This window comes from Aquarana catesbeiana, linkage group LG03 (assembly GCF_042186555.1).
Source record: "Aquarana catesbeiana isolate 2022-GZ linkage group LG03, ASM4218655v1, whole genome shotgun sequence".
Lineage (NCBI taxonomy): Eukaryota > Metazoa > Chordata > Amphibia > Anura > Ranidae > Aquarana > Aquarana catesbeiana.
In genome coordinates, this window is record NC_133326.1 from 81,241,033 (window position 1) to 81,255,796 (window position 14,764).

The following is a 14,764-nucleotide window of genomic DNA, read 5'->3' on the forward strand; positions in this document are numbered from 1 at the left end:
AACGGGCGAACAGACGATGTTCGAGTCGAACATGGGTTTGACTCGAACACGAAGCTCATCCCTAATCAAGAACTATGTGTGTGTGGTTTCTCCCAGTTTGAGTACACCAGACCTAGGCCCTGCCTACTTGCCTCACTATATACAGTTTTAAGCAAATATTTTGTATAAATCTGATGTAAAGTCTCTTACTTGGAGATCCTGCCAGTAACAGCACTTCCTGTTGCCTGACAATACTAAACCATTGCCTTGCAGGGTGGCGTTGTCACCCTGCCATGTGTCATCATTCAGTTGGCCATTGGACTGCCTATCAGGTTTATCAAATAGGCAGCCCAATGGCCAACTGAAGGTTGACATTGCTACAATGAGGCAGTAGCTTAGTATTGTCAGCGTGCAACAAGAAGTACTGCTACTGGTAAGATCTTTGCAACATATTCACATGAAATGATTTGCTTAAGAAAACTGTATAAGGTGAGGTATGATGCCAGACATACTGAAAAATAGATTTAGAGTTTAAATACAGATTTGAAGAATAACCTTTGTATTGTGCTGTAATGTTTTATAATACGCTATCAGTTAATATTTAATTCTCTGTGAACAATGGTTTCCAAAAAGCAGCTGAATTATCATTTAGATGAAAAGACCTAACCATCAATGTTGATGTGACTATGTTAATTACGCAAATTTACACATACTTGGCATAAACTGCACATAGAACGTTCTTGTATTCTGTGTAGTATTGTCATGTTTATTCTCATTATATAACCAAAATGCTTATGCAGTAATCACCATTACTCCTTTTGAATCTGGTTAGTATGCAAATGCAGTATTTTCCATTTGTGTTGAACTTATGTGCCACTCACTTTACTTGGAAAAGCTAAATAAATTTATAGATGTATTATTGTTCAAAGCCACCAAAGAGGTCTTACTGGTGATTAGTGTTGTGTACCTCGGGGGTATGTGAGATGTAAATCAGTCCGTCTGTTTGAAAAATGTACCTTCCAAATAATAAGCTCTTTTGTATTCACAATCAATATATTGAGCAGAAACAATGTAATATTGATATAAAATCCTCCCCAAAAGGTCCTAAATTTACTTTTTTACTTGAAAGAATGTATTTCTTTTGTAGATCAATGCTGCCCTAAGCCATATGAGAGACATATGCGTATGGCTTTGTAAAAAAATATATATATATATTGTTCATGTAATAATCATGAGTCTTATTAGACTTCTTTATATTTGTTGTGGAATGGGTAGGAACTTTAGACTGCAAGGTCTGTGAGTGGTAAAAATTAATCATGTCATTAGTACTTATTAGCCAGCTTGCAAGTAGCATTAATCATCAACATCAACAGCACATAGTCACATACTTAAAGAGTCACTTAAATTTTATATATATATTATATAAAAGCTCACAAAAGTGAGTACACCTCTCACATTTTTGTAAATATATTATTATATCTTTTCATGTGAGAACACTGAAGAAATGACACTTTGCTACAATGTAAAGCAGTGAGTGTACAGCTTGTATAACAGTGTAAATTTGCTGTCCCCTCAAAATAACTCAACACACAGCCATTAACCTCCCTGGCGGTATGATTATTTCTGATTTTAGGTGCTGAAAGCGGTACAATTATTTTGCACAGAAATTTGGCGTTTTATATTGTAGGCCTGTAATTCTTAGGAATAGTTCACTTAAATCTGTCCAAACAAGAGTCTAGTAGACATCCCGGGTATGATAAAGTTTGAAAAACGAAATAAAAAATTATAATATAATAAATAACTATAAATAATTATAACAAATAATAATATAATAATAATAAAAATTATATAATAATGTAATCAAATCAAAAACACTGAAATTTGCTCAGTTGCAGAATTTTAGCTTTTGTTACTTTTAGTGTTTGATTACGGATCTCCTCACAAATCACTATCGCTCAATTCTGCAAGTGATTCTAATTTATTATCGCTTTTTTCTAGCTGCTCTAAAACCACTTTTGATGTAAAGAGACAGTTTTGGTTGCTATGGACAATCTCCAGTTTCCTGGCAGAAAGAACAGTTTTATATATATAAAACTGCATGCAGGACACTGGGCAGACCACTAGGGACAAAGGGGATGTGTAGTTATTTGATACAGTACTGTAATCTGTAAGATTACAGTATGCTGTATCTATACTGTGTGTTTCACTTTTGAATTTACCGCCGAACTCCATCCCCGTGCGTCGCAACGCTCGCAGGGAACGGAGCTCGGCACTGTGAATCGAGCGAGACACAGCGGCTCGCCGATCACAGCGGGGAGACATCGCAGGATCCAGGGGACAAGGTAAGTATGCTCTTCCTGGATCCTGCGATGCAAGCCCGAGTCTGGCTCGGGGATACCGCTTTTGGTATGAAAAATCCAACCCGAGCCAGACTCGGGAATACCGCCAGGGGGGTTAATGTCTAAACCGCTACAACAAAAGTGAGTACACTCCTAAGTGAAAATGTCCAAATTGGGCCCAAAGGGTCAATATTTTGTGTGGCCTCCATTATTTTCCAGCACTGCCTTAACCCTCTTGGACATGGAGATCACCAGAGCTTCACAGGTTGCCGCTGGAGTCCTCTTCCACTCCTCCATGATGACATCACAGAGCTGGTGGATGTTAGAGACCTTGCACTCCTCCACCTTCGGTTTGAGGAAGCCCCACAGATGCTCAATAGGGTTTAGGTCTGGAGACATGCTTGGCCAGTCCATCACCTTTACCCTCAGCTTCTTTAGCAAGGCTGTGGTCGTCTTGGAGGTGTGTTTGGGGTCATTATGTTGGAATACTGCCCTGTGGCCGAGTCTCCAAAGGGAGGGTATCATGCTCTGCTTAAGTATGTCACAGTACATGTTGGCATTAATGGTTCCCTCAATGAACTGTAGCTCCCCAGTGCCGGCAGCACTCATGCAGCCCAAGACCATTACACTCCCACCACCATGCCTGACTGTAGGCAAGGCACACTTGTCTTTGTACTCCTCACCTGGTGGCCGCCACACACGCTTGACACCATCTGAATCAAATAAGTTTACCTTAGTCTCATCAGAGCACAGGACATCGTTCCAGTAATCTATGTCCTTAGTTTTCTTGTCTTCAGCAAAGTGTTTGCGGATATTCTTGTGCATCATCTTTAGAAGAGGCTTTCTTCTGGGGTGACAGCCATGCAGACCAATATGATGCAGTGTGCGGCATATGGTCTGAGCACTGACAGGCTGACCCCCAACCCCTTCAACCTCTGCAGCAATGCTGGCAGCACTCATTTGTCTATTTCCCAAAGACAACCTCTGGATATGACACTGAGCACGTGCCCTCAACTTCTTTGATCGACCATGGCGAGGCCTGTTCTCAGTGGAACCTGTTCTGTTAAACCGCTGTATGGCCTTGGCCACCGTGCTGCAGCTCAGTTTTAGGGTCTTGGTAATCTTCTTATAGCCTAGGCCATCTTTATGTCGAGCAACAAATCTTTTTTTCAGATCCTCAGAAAGTTCTTTGCAATGAGGTGCCATTTTGAACTTCCAGTGACCAGTATGAGAGAGCGAGAGCGATAACACCAACTTTAACACACCTGCTCCCCATTCAGACCTGAGACCTTGTAATACTAACTAGTCACATGCCATCGGGGAGGGAAAATGGCTAATTGGGCCCAATTTGGACATTTTCACTTAGAGGTGTACTCGCTTTCGTTGCCAGAGGTTTAGACATTAATGGCTGTGTGTTGAGTTATTTTGAGGGGACAGCAAATTTACACTGTTATACAAGCTGTACACTCACTACTTTACATTGTAGCAAAGTGTCATTTCTTCAGTGTTGTCACATAAAAAGATATAATAAAATATTTACAAAAATTTTTGTGAGGTACTGTGGGTGTGTGTGTATGTATATGTGTATATATATATATATATATATATATATATATATATATATATATATATATATATATATATACATATATACACATACACATATATATATATATATATATATATATACACACACATATATACACATGTACTAGAAGGTTCTCAGGTTCTCAATACTTCAAGACTATGGCCCAGAAAGGGGAAGGAACAGACCTACACAGATTAAGTTACTATTTTTGCACAGAAGCCCTGGAGTGGGCCTCAGTGGAACAGTATGCAAAGCGCATGTTGCTGAAAGCATAAAAATTACCACATTTATCATGGTAGGTTGAGGTAGTAAGGCACAGACACAAAGCCTGTGTGCTCTTCACAGACGTGCCGCGTAGTGATGATGTCACTGATACTTTTTCAACATAAAGAAGCAGGTATTTGCTGCACACAGATAGATATTAGATACTGAGGGATATATTTGATCAAAAGTTTTGTGTGCTTGGAGCTAAGCTTTAAGATTTGCATCAGTCTATGTTGACAGACTTTTATTCATGTCAGATGGGTTTAGCATGCCTATACAAATCTATGGGAATGCAAAACCTGTAAAAGCAAGTCAAAAGCAGGTCAATTGCAGATCACATGCTCCTGCCAATGAATGCCCAATGATCTGTCTCAAACTAAAGTCAAACTGATTTGATGGATACCAGCCCAAAGCCTGTGGACACAGACCCTAAACCAAATTTACATCCACCATGCTAAATGACTTATGCCGCGTACACACGACCGGAATTTCCGTCAGAAAAGGTTGGACGGAATCATTCCATCGGACATTCCGATTGTGTGTGGGCTTCGTCAGACTTTTTCTTTCTAAAATTCTGATGGACCTAGAAATAGAACATGATTCAAATCTTTCCGACGGACTCAATTCCGGGAAAACCATTCATCTACATGCTAATCCGACGGACCAAAAACAATGCAAGGGCAGGTATTGGCTACTGGCTATTGAACTTCCTTTTTCTAGTCCTGTGGTACGTCATTGCGTTCTAAACTAACAGACTTGTGTGATCGTGTCCGTTTCAGTGGAACCACGTCGGAACTCCGTTGGAAAGACCGTCAGAGTCTACTCTGACGGAAAGTCCGGTCGTGTGTATGGGGCATTAGGTCCCTTTCACACGATTGGCCCGCTCGGATCTGCCTGTCCATTTTTCAGGCGGATCCGAGCTGGCCACCCATTGACTTCTATAGGCAGACAGATGTCAACGGAGATGTGTTCGTTGACACCCACCTGCCATCCAATCCGACAAGATCCTCTCAAAACAGATGGATGACGATACGTTCGCCATCCGTCCAGCGGATCAGATGGGATCAAATGAAAACAGACAGGCTGTCCATTTTCATCCAATCTCCCCATAGAGAACAGTTCTGTCATCCAACAGACATCAATGGAGCATTCCCCCCGCTGAGCTAGCGGAGTCCGTCCAGCAGATCCGCCCCGTGTGAAAGGGGCCTTATCCTCTAAGTGCTCACTGGCTCCTGATTCTGATAACATAGTCCTTACTCTGGTAATGTAATATTGGTTACATGGTAACCTTTATACTGTTATAAGCTTTGGTAGTATAGACCTGACTCTAGAATTCAAGCTGCAGTAGTGTTTACTACATGATAAAGATGGGTTTTTATTGCTTGATTCATCAGAAAAAACAGTATCAAGCTTTACTATCATCTGCAATTTTTCACTTACAATGTTAACACCCTTCTTTCAAAACGTGTTAAGTGGTTACCTTTTCCTAGCTGCCTTGGGATGTTCCCACTTTGCTAATCCAACAAGGAGATTGTGGGGTTGATTTACTAAAGGCAAATACACTGTGCAAGAGCAGTGGAACTCTGCAAGGGTATTTGCTCCAGAGCTTAGAAAATGAGGTGAAGCTTCATTTTTTTAAATGATTACCAATCACATGCAAGGAAAAAAAAAATATAGCATTTTTGCTTGCACATGATTAGATAACGGAAGTCAGCAGAGCTTCCCCTCATTTACTAAGCTCTGGCGCAAATGCCCTTGCAGCATGCAACCGCACTTGCAAAGTGCACAGTCTGTTTGCCTTTAGTAAATCAACCCCTAAGACTTCCTTGTACTGGTTTTGCCGGCTTGATAACTCATGCATCTGACAGTACCACTGCAGCCTCTAAGAAAAATAAAAAGCCATTGTTATAATTTTTATTTTACAGTTCTGACCCCTATGGGACAAAGTACGTGTAGTGTCTCTGTGCTTTCTAACCCTTAGAGCCCTTTCACACTGAGCCGTGGGGTAGTTATAGCGGCGCTTTAATGCTGTTTTAGCGGTGCTATTTGGCCGCTAGCGCTGCGCTTTTAACCCCCGCTAGCGGCCAAAGAAAGGGTCAAATGCGCCCGTGTATCGCCGCTGCTGAAGCGCTTTCCAGGTGCTTTGGCAGCTGTGCCCATTCACTTCAATGGCCAGGGACGGTTTAGGAGCAGTGTATGCACCGCTCCTCCACTGCCCCAAAGATGCTGCTTGCAGGACTTTTTTTTAACGTCCTGCCAGCGCAGCACCTCAGTGTGAAAGCAGGGGAGGCATTTTTCAGGCACTTTATAAGCACTATTTTTAGCCCTTTAGCGCCTGAAAAACGCCTCCTGTGTGAAAGGGGTCTTAGGCTGCATTCACACCTGAGCGTTTTGTAGCTCGCAGCTTGAAGCTCAAAAACGCTGGAGGAGAAAAAAATTCAATGATTCTTTATGGAAACGGTTCACATCTGCACTCCATGTCGCCTGAAGCTCAAACAAGTTCTGGAGCTTTTTCTGTCGCTCAAATTGGGAAGATTTGGGCGTTTTTGACATGTTTCTATTCTCATAGTAATGAATGGAAACCCGACATTCGTGCGTTTTTGTGAGTATTCGCGCATTTTGTCGCACGTTTTTGCGCGATTTTCTGCTCAATATAAAAGTTTTAAAAATAAAATAGTAATAATATATGAATAAATAAATGTAAAATAAATGCACAAATAACTAAAAATCATCATAAATAAGTAAAATAAATTAATAATATGTAATAATAAATAATAATTAACCTCTAGCCTTAAAAAATATAAATACATTATTATTGTTAATAATAATATTAATAATAAAATAACAATAAATACTCAAACTCGAACACCAAAATACATTATTATTGTTAATAATAATAATAATAATATTAATAATAATAATAGTAATAATAATTGAATTTGTATTTATTTATTCATTTATTATTATTCATATAATAATAAATACATTAAAAATAAATAAATAACAAATAACCCCAACTCCTAATCCTAACCCTAACCTAAACTGAACTCGAACCCCTTACCCTAACGAAAAAACATTATAATAAATTAATAATAATAAAGAAGAAATAAAAGCTAATTGAAAAGCTAAAAAAGCTGGAATACCTAGCAACAAATGATGCAACAGATAATAGTTTTCTCTATTGGCTAATAAAAAAAAAGCCAAAGCCCAAAAACGCTGCATACAAACACACAAGTTGTGCAAAAACGTGCAAAAAATGCACAAAAGAAAGCCAGAAAATCGCTCCAAGACGCTGCGCTCAGGTGTGAATGCAGCCTAATTGTGGGTCCCGACCTGCTCTCCTTCCTTCATCATGTGGCCGATTCAAAAACAGCCTTAAAGGGGACAGGTTGATTCATATCTACAATTTATTGTGGCAGTAAACACTTTCCTGAGACAAGCAATGACAAGAGAAATGTTCAGGGAGGGGAGACGTGTCATCCTCTGCATTCCTCCTGCCATTGCAGTACGGGGGGGGGGGGGGGGGGGAGCAGGTCATACCTCATAACTATAGATCAAAAGCGCTTAGAAATACAGGACAAAGCACTACATGTACTTTGACGCATACGGGACAGAACAGTAAAGTAAAAGAAAATGACAGACCTTCTTTAACCACTTCAGCCCCGGAAGATTTTACCTCCTTCCTGACCAGAGCACTTTTTAAATTTGGCACTGCGTCATTTTAACTGACAATTGCGCGGTCATGCAACGCTGTAGCCAAACAAAATCCTTTTTTTTCCCACAAATAGAGCTTTCTTTTGGTGGTATTTGATCACCTCTGCGTTTTTTTTTTTTTTTGCACTATAAACAAATAAAGAGCGACAATTTACATTTTGCTATAATAAATATCCCCAAAAATGTTTTTAAAAACAAATTTCTTTATCAGTTTAGGCCAATATATATTCTTCTACATATTTTTGGTAAAAAAATTGCAATAAGCGTATATTGATTGGTTTGTGCAAAAGTTATAGCGTCTACAAACTATGGGAAAAATTTATGGCATTTTTTTTTTACTAGTAATGGTGGTGATCTGCGATTTTTAGCTGTACTGCGACATTGTGGCAGACAGATCGGACACTTTAGACACATTTTTGGGACCATTGACATTTATACAGCGATCAGTTCTGTAAGAATGCACGGATTACTGTGTAAATGTCACTGGTAGGGAAGGGGTTAACACTAGGGGGTGATCAAGGGGTTAAATGTGTGTTCCCTAGATGTGTTCTAACTGTATGGGGATAGGACTGACTGGGGGAAGAGACATAGCATTGTTCTTACTTTACACACACAAATCCCCTTGCTGGCGCTCGTGCCCACGATCTTGCGTGGCCAGTGGTGATTGCGCCTGCCAGCCATGCTCATCAGGTCCCCTGCCGTGCAGCGGGCGAGCACGCCCCCGGCGGCACACATGCACCCACCCTCTAGCGGCTCTTAAAGGGTACAACATATCCATACGAGGTTTCGCCCAGGAGAGCCATTATGCCGACGTATATTGGTTAAAAGCGTTTTGTTACCCCAACACTTCATTCTCCTAATATGTGCCTGCTGTACCATGTACTTGTATGAAAAAGTATCTTGTTCTCTTTGTATTGCTTCCTTTATGTGAAATCCCTGCTAGTCCCTCTGCTGTACTATTAAAAACTGACCACACTAAGCAGGAGAGCACAGCATGATCAGTTCTCTAGCTATGCTGGAAACTTAGCCTGCTCTCTTCCAATGATCAGACTTGTCCTGACACGACCCCACTGCACAGCCATTCACTAGGAAGATCAGTGTGCTGCTGCTTCTCCCCGTCCCCCCAGCTCTTATGCAGCTGAGAACAGAGAGAATGTGATCACTTATAAAAAAGGGAAAAAAAAGGTATTTATAATGGTTTTTTTTTGTTTTTGTTTTTTTTTTTTACCAATACAAAGATGTTTTGCCTTGCATTTATATTTTAAACTGAATGAGTTGTTTTACAGTTGTTTTACAAGGTGATCATTTACAATCACTTTAACCACTTAAGGACCAAGCCTCTTTCTGAGATTTGTTGTTTACAAGTTAAAAACAGGCTAGAAAATTACTTAGAACCCCCAAACATTATACTTTTTTTTTTTCTAACACCCTAGAGAATAAAATGGCGGTCGTTGCAATACTTTCTGTCACACCGTATTTGCTCAGTGCACTTTTTTTTGGAAAAAATACACTTTTTTGAAATTAAAAAATAAGACAACAGTAAAGTTAGCCCAATTTTTTTTTATATTGCAAAAGATAATGTTAGGTTGAGTAAATTGATACCCAACATTGTCACGCTCGTGGAATGGCGACAAACTTTTACCCTTAAAAATCTCCATAGGTGACGTTTAAAAAATTCTACAGGTTGCATGTTTTACATTATAAAGGAGGTCTAGGGCTAGAATTATTGCTCTCACTCTACCGATCGCGGCGATACCTCACATGTGTGGTTTGAACACCGTTTTCATATGCGGGCGCTAGTCACGTATGCGTTCGCTTCTGCGCGCGAGCTCGTCGGGACAAAAAGACCTCACATCTCATATTTACATTAAGATGCAATAAAAAAATAAAAATTAAAAATGTTGTCATTTAAAAAAATGAAGAAAAAAAATGGCCCTTTAAGAGCTATGGGTGGAAGTGACGTTGCTTCTGCCCTGCATTGATATGGAGATGAGTGGGGGCCATCTTCCCCTCACTCGTCTCCATACCCAGCAAGGGGACAGAAGCGATTGCCTCCACCGCTGCCGACAGCTCTGGTAAGCGGTAGAGGGCATCGGATCTCCCACCGCCAATAAAAGTGATCTTGCAGCGAATCCACCGCAGAGACCACTTTTATCTTAAACCGATATCCTCCTTCAAAGTACCGATGTAAAATGACGGTGGGCGGTCCGGAAGTGGTCAACTCTCCAGCATATTTCAAAAGTGAAATATTAGTTTTGGATGTACTAACCTTTTGGTTGCTTGTGAGAGATAATTAATAATAATGATAATAACAATTATCATTATCATCCAAATGATGTACCTTTTTGAAATGCTGACTACAAATTATAATATATATATATATATATATATATATATATATATAATGAATATATTTTTTGGGCATTGGTATCTAGAGAATCACTAATAAAAAACAGTTTGAAATATTTGTTAACAGCTCTAACATTGTTCCATAATTTGTAGCCAGAAGGAGTGCCAGCTTGTCTACATTAATGGTAACTGCTAAATACCTGTTTTGGTTTTCCATGTTCCTTGTTAGAGAATGGCTGCAGAGTATGTTGCCTAATGGGAGATGTGTTGAGCCTCCAGTGGCTGTGAACTAGAGCCATAAAACAGCTGTGATTGTTTAAACTCATTAAAGCTTCTTTCCATGTTAAGATGTTATCCTTATCTAGCGCAATGCTAATCACTATTCCGCCAAGTAACTTGTGTTTTATTTTTGTGGATATTATAACAGATGGTACAATTGAAGATCAGGACACAAATCACGAAACTGAACATTACGCCTCTTCAGACAGATTAGAGGTTTGTCCTTCATCACAAAAATTTATTCTCAGTGCCATCAGAAATGAATCAAGGTATGTACACTGTAAAATGTAAGTACTGCTTTGCAAAAAAAAAAAGTAATTGCATCACACTTAGCTATTGATGTACAGATTCCTAGCAGATTTGCTTTCTCATTTGAGCATAATTAGAAAATATGTTGAATATAACTTCTTGACTTGAGTATGTGAATATATCACTCACATACTTTCTGTCGATAAAGCATTTTGGAACTTATTTAATGGATAAAATAATATTTCCTATTTATATTTGATTTAGATTTATGAGCACTTAATCTTTTTTATATGGGAGTGCTTGGGCATTTGCCATCAAAGCTGCAATTATTTTTCTCTTACAACAAAAACATATATAAAAGATTTATTTAGGACCATAATTTAAAGCTGAGAAAAACAACTTCAGTCCTTTATTGTATACTAACAGCATGCAGGGTCAACTCCCTAGTTTCTAGAAATAACAGTGCAACATGAGGAGGTGGGGGGAGGATCTGGAGGGAACCTGAAACAGGGTGGGTAGCAATAATTCCAGGCAGGAATCTCTCACATGTAAGAGGAGGCTATATTGCTAGGATTTAAAGTCAAAACCTGTATGTATAAAAAGGAAGAATATATTAGCAGCGTAATGTCCCTACGAAAAATATAACTGTCAACCGGGACAGCTTCACTGGTTTGGTGCCTGTGAAGGGAGAAATAATTATATGTGGCGGAGGTTCATCCATCTGCTGCTTTGGAGGCTACAGGCTTTGATCGTTTGTTCTTCTTGGACCGCTTTTGCCAGAAAGGTGCGACCGGGAATCCAGGAGTCGCTGCACGTATTGGCCAGTCCCAAATTGGGATCTGTGGTAGTTCAAAAGTCCAGATAAATTTTGGGAGGTCACCCAGTGTGCGGAATATCGCTGACTTCCCCTCATGGGACGCAGAAAGGTTAAATGGGAAACCCCAGCGGTATTTAATATGCTTTGCTTGAAGAGCTCCTGTGAGGGGTTTCAGAGCACGCTGCATATCCAGGGTCAGCTTAGAGATGTCTGGCAGTAGGGACACTTGGGTGTCATTGAAGTATATTGCATCTTGGGTGCATGCTGCTTGCATAATGGCATCTTTAATCACATAAAAGTGAACTCTGCAAATCACGTCCCTGGGATTGTTCCAGGCTTGGATTTTTAGGGCCAAGGGCTCTGTGTACGCGATCAAGTTCCAGGGAAGCTTCTTTATCCTTTTGGAGCAGGTTTTTAAATATGGCGATGACTGCGGGGGCCAGGTCCTTAGTTTCTACAGACTCAGGGAGGCCACAGATGCGTATATTGTTACGTCTGGCTCTGTTTTCTTGGTCATCTTGGTGGTATATCAATTGCTGTATCTGCAGAGTGTGCTCATGTAAAATGACTTCATGTGACTGTAGTGTGGAGGCAGGCTCCTCTACATTGTGTTCTACATCTTCTAGCCTGCTTGTAACATCTCTGCGCAGCTCAGAAATTTCCTGCTTGTAAGAGCGTTCAAGTCTTTGTACACATGCCTCAAAATCATGTCTGGTGGGGAGAGCTTTGATGTAAGCTTCCATGTCCCATCTACCAAAAGACCAGTGTGTTTCAGGGGAATGACAGGCTGAGCGAACAGAATCATTCTCTGAGTCTGTAGGGGATCTTGCACGCTGACTGGTTTTCATATGGGGAGTGGAGCGCTGTGAAGCGGCTCCCTGTGAGGCCACATGTGTGCCTATGGATCGGGTCGGTGCCATCTTGGATGGGGGGGCGTGCTGATTTTGTCCCAAACAGGTGAAAAAACGGTCAATCTCCCCCTCAGTTTGTGGATCGGGGGTACGGCATCTGTCTCCCCCACTTCTCCTCCCCATTACTGACCTCTATGCCGAGTCTAGGAAGTGCTGAGAGCCTCTTTCAGTCCGGTGTGTGTGGGAGCTCACGTCCTACTGCTCCATGTGCTCAGCCACGCCCCCTTGTGCCTGTTTTTAAAAGTTTTCATTCATTTAGGTCTAAATCATGGTAAACATAGCAGTAGTTAGTCACAATTAACTTGACTTGTTTTGTAAAGTTGAAGACATTTCACCACTGATCCAGATGGCTTCATTAGTTCTATCAAGTGTCAGGAATATACCCCAGCATTTATACCGATGTGACAAAGACATTATATGTGAATAGTGGATGGCGTTGAAGTTCCCAACTCTTGTTTAGGGAGCCCTACACTGGCTTCCTATCACCCAGTGAATTTAATTCAAAATACTAACAACATACAAAGCCATTCAGAACTCTGAGCTACATCACCAACCTTGTCTCCAAACATCACCCAAACTGTCCACTCCGCTCCTTTCAAGACTCCTGCTAAGAAACTCCCTTGTCTCCTTCTCCCATGCTCGTCTCTAGGACTTCCCCAGAACCTCTCCCATTCTCTGGAACTCTCTGCCTCGATCTGTCCAGCTATCTCCTACTCTGGCTGCCTTTTAGGCGATCCCTGAAAGCTCATCTTTTCATGGAAGCCTATCATGCCTCCAACTAATCTTGTATCACTTCCATCAGCTCATCTCCCACAGTTACAACCTTCTGTACCACTTGCCCCACCCTATTAGATTGTAAGCTCTTATGGGTAGGGCCGTCTCAACCTTCCTGTATTTTATTGGATAGTAACTGTACTGTATTCCTTTTATATTGTAAAGAGCTGTGTAATCTGTTGGCACTATATAAATCCTATAAAATATTAATAGTTGCTTCAGGATGATGTTGTTTGCTGCTTTCAGATCTTCTGCAAACCAGATGCTTTCTTTGTCCAAATATGTGCTCCTCACAGTCCTCAAAAGAATGTCCTATTTTCTTAAGCTGCACCTTTATCCAGACTATGGCCATTAAAGTATTTACAAACACTCAACAATTAGCAAACTGTTTAACCATTTCCGGACCAACGGCACGCCGATATACGTCCTAACTTTAAAGAGGAATATCATTGTTATGGCAGCAGCTATCTGCCATAACCCTGGTATCCTCTTGTTCGGCCGGCGGTCTGGTTTCCGATAATAGTGGTCTCTGTGGCAGATTCTCCGCGCTCCGGTGCCCTCCGCCGCTTCCCACTTTATATTGCATTTTAGTGTATATATGAGATCTGAGGTCTTTTTGACCCCAGATCTCATATTTAAGAGGTCCTGTCATGCTTTTTTTCTATTACAAGGGATGTTTACATTCCTTGTAATAGGAATAAAAGTGACACCATTTTTTTAAAAAGAACAGTGTAAAAATAAAAGGTAAATAAATAAGAAAAAAAAAGTTTTTTTCTTCAACGCGCCCTGTCCTGCTGAGCTCACGTGCAGAAGCGAACACATACGTGAGTAGCGCCCGCATATGAAAATGGTGTTCAAACCACATATGTGAGGTATCGCCGCGATCAGTAGAGCGAGAGCAATAATTCTAGCCCTAGATCTGCTCTGTAACTCAAAACATGCAACCTATAGAATTTTTTAAACGTGCCTATGGAGATTTTTAAGGGTAAAAGTTTGTCGCCATTCCACAAGCAGGCGCAATTTTGAAGCGTGACATGTTGGGTATCAATTTACTCAGGGTAACATTATCTTTCACAATATAAAAAAAAACTGGGCTAACTTTACTGTTGTCTTATTTTTTAATTCAAAAAAGTGTATTTTTAAAAAAAAAAGTGCGCTTGTAAGACCGCTGCGCAAATACAGTGTGAGAGAAAGTATTGCAACGATCGCCATTTTATTCTCTAGGGTGTTAGAAAAAAATGTATAATGTTTGGTGGTTTTAAGTAATTTTCTAGCAAAAAGCCTGTTTTTAACTTGTAAACAACAAATCTCAAAAAGAGGCTCGGTCCTTAAGTGGTTAAAACAAGCCCCCACTGGCTTGTAAACATAACCAAAAATGCCCCTGCGCAAACCACAATAATGTTTTAATCACTATAACAATTAAATATATACAAAACCATAAATTGGGGGGTGTGGTCTGGACATGGAGTAGAGACGTGTGCTGCCTGAGCTCCAGCCATCT

The 14,764-nt window shown here is 40.5% G+C and overlaps 1 protein-coding gene across 1 annotated transcript in view; it reads left to right on the top strand.

Moving 5' to 3' along the window:
* LOC141131459 (protein unc-13 homolog B-like) overlaps positions 1-14,764 on the top strand; it is a 251,587-nt gene that overhangs the window by 95,738 nt on the left and 141,085 nt on the right. The window contains exon 6 of the mRNA XM_073618752.1: positions 10,661-10,781. Coding sequence (XP_073474853.1) covers positions 10,661-10,781 — 121 coding nt within the window. The remainder of the gene's footprint in view (positions 1-10,660; positions 10,782-14,764) is intronic.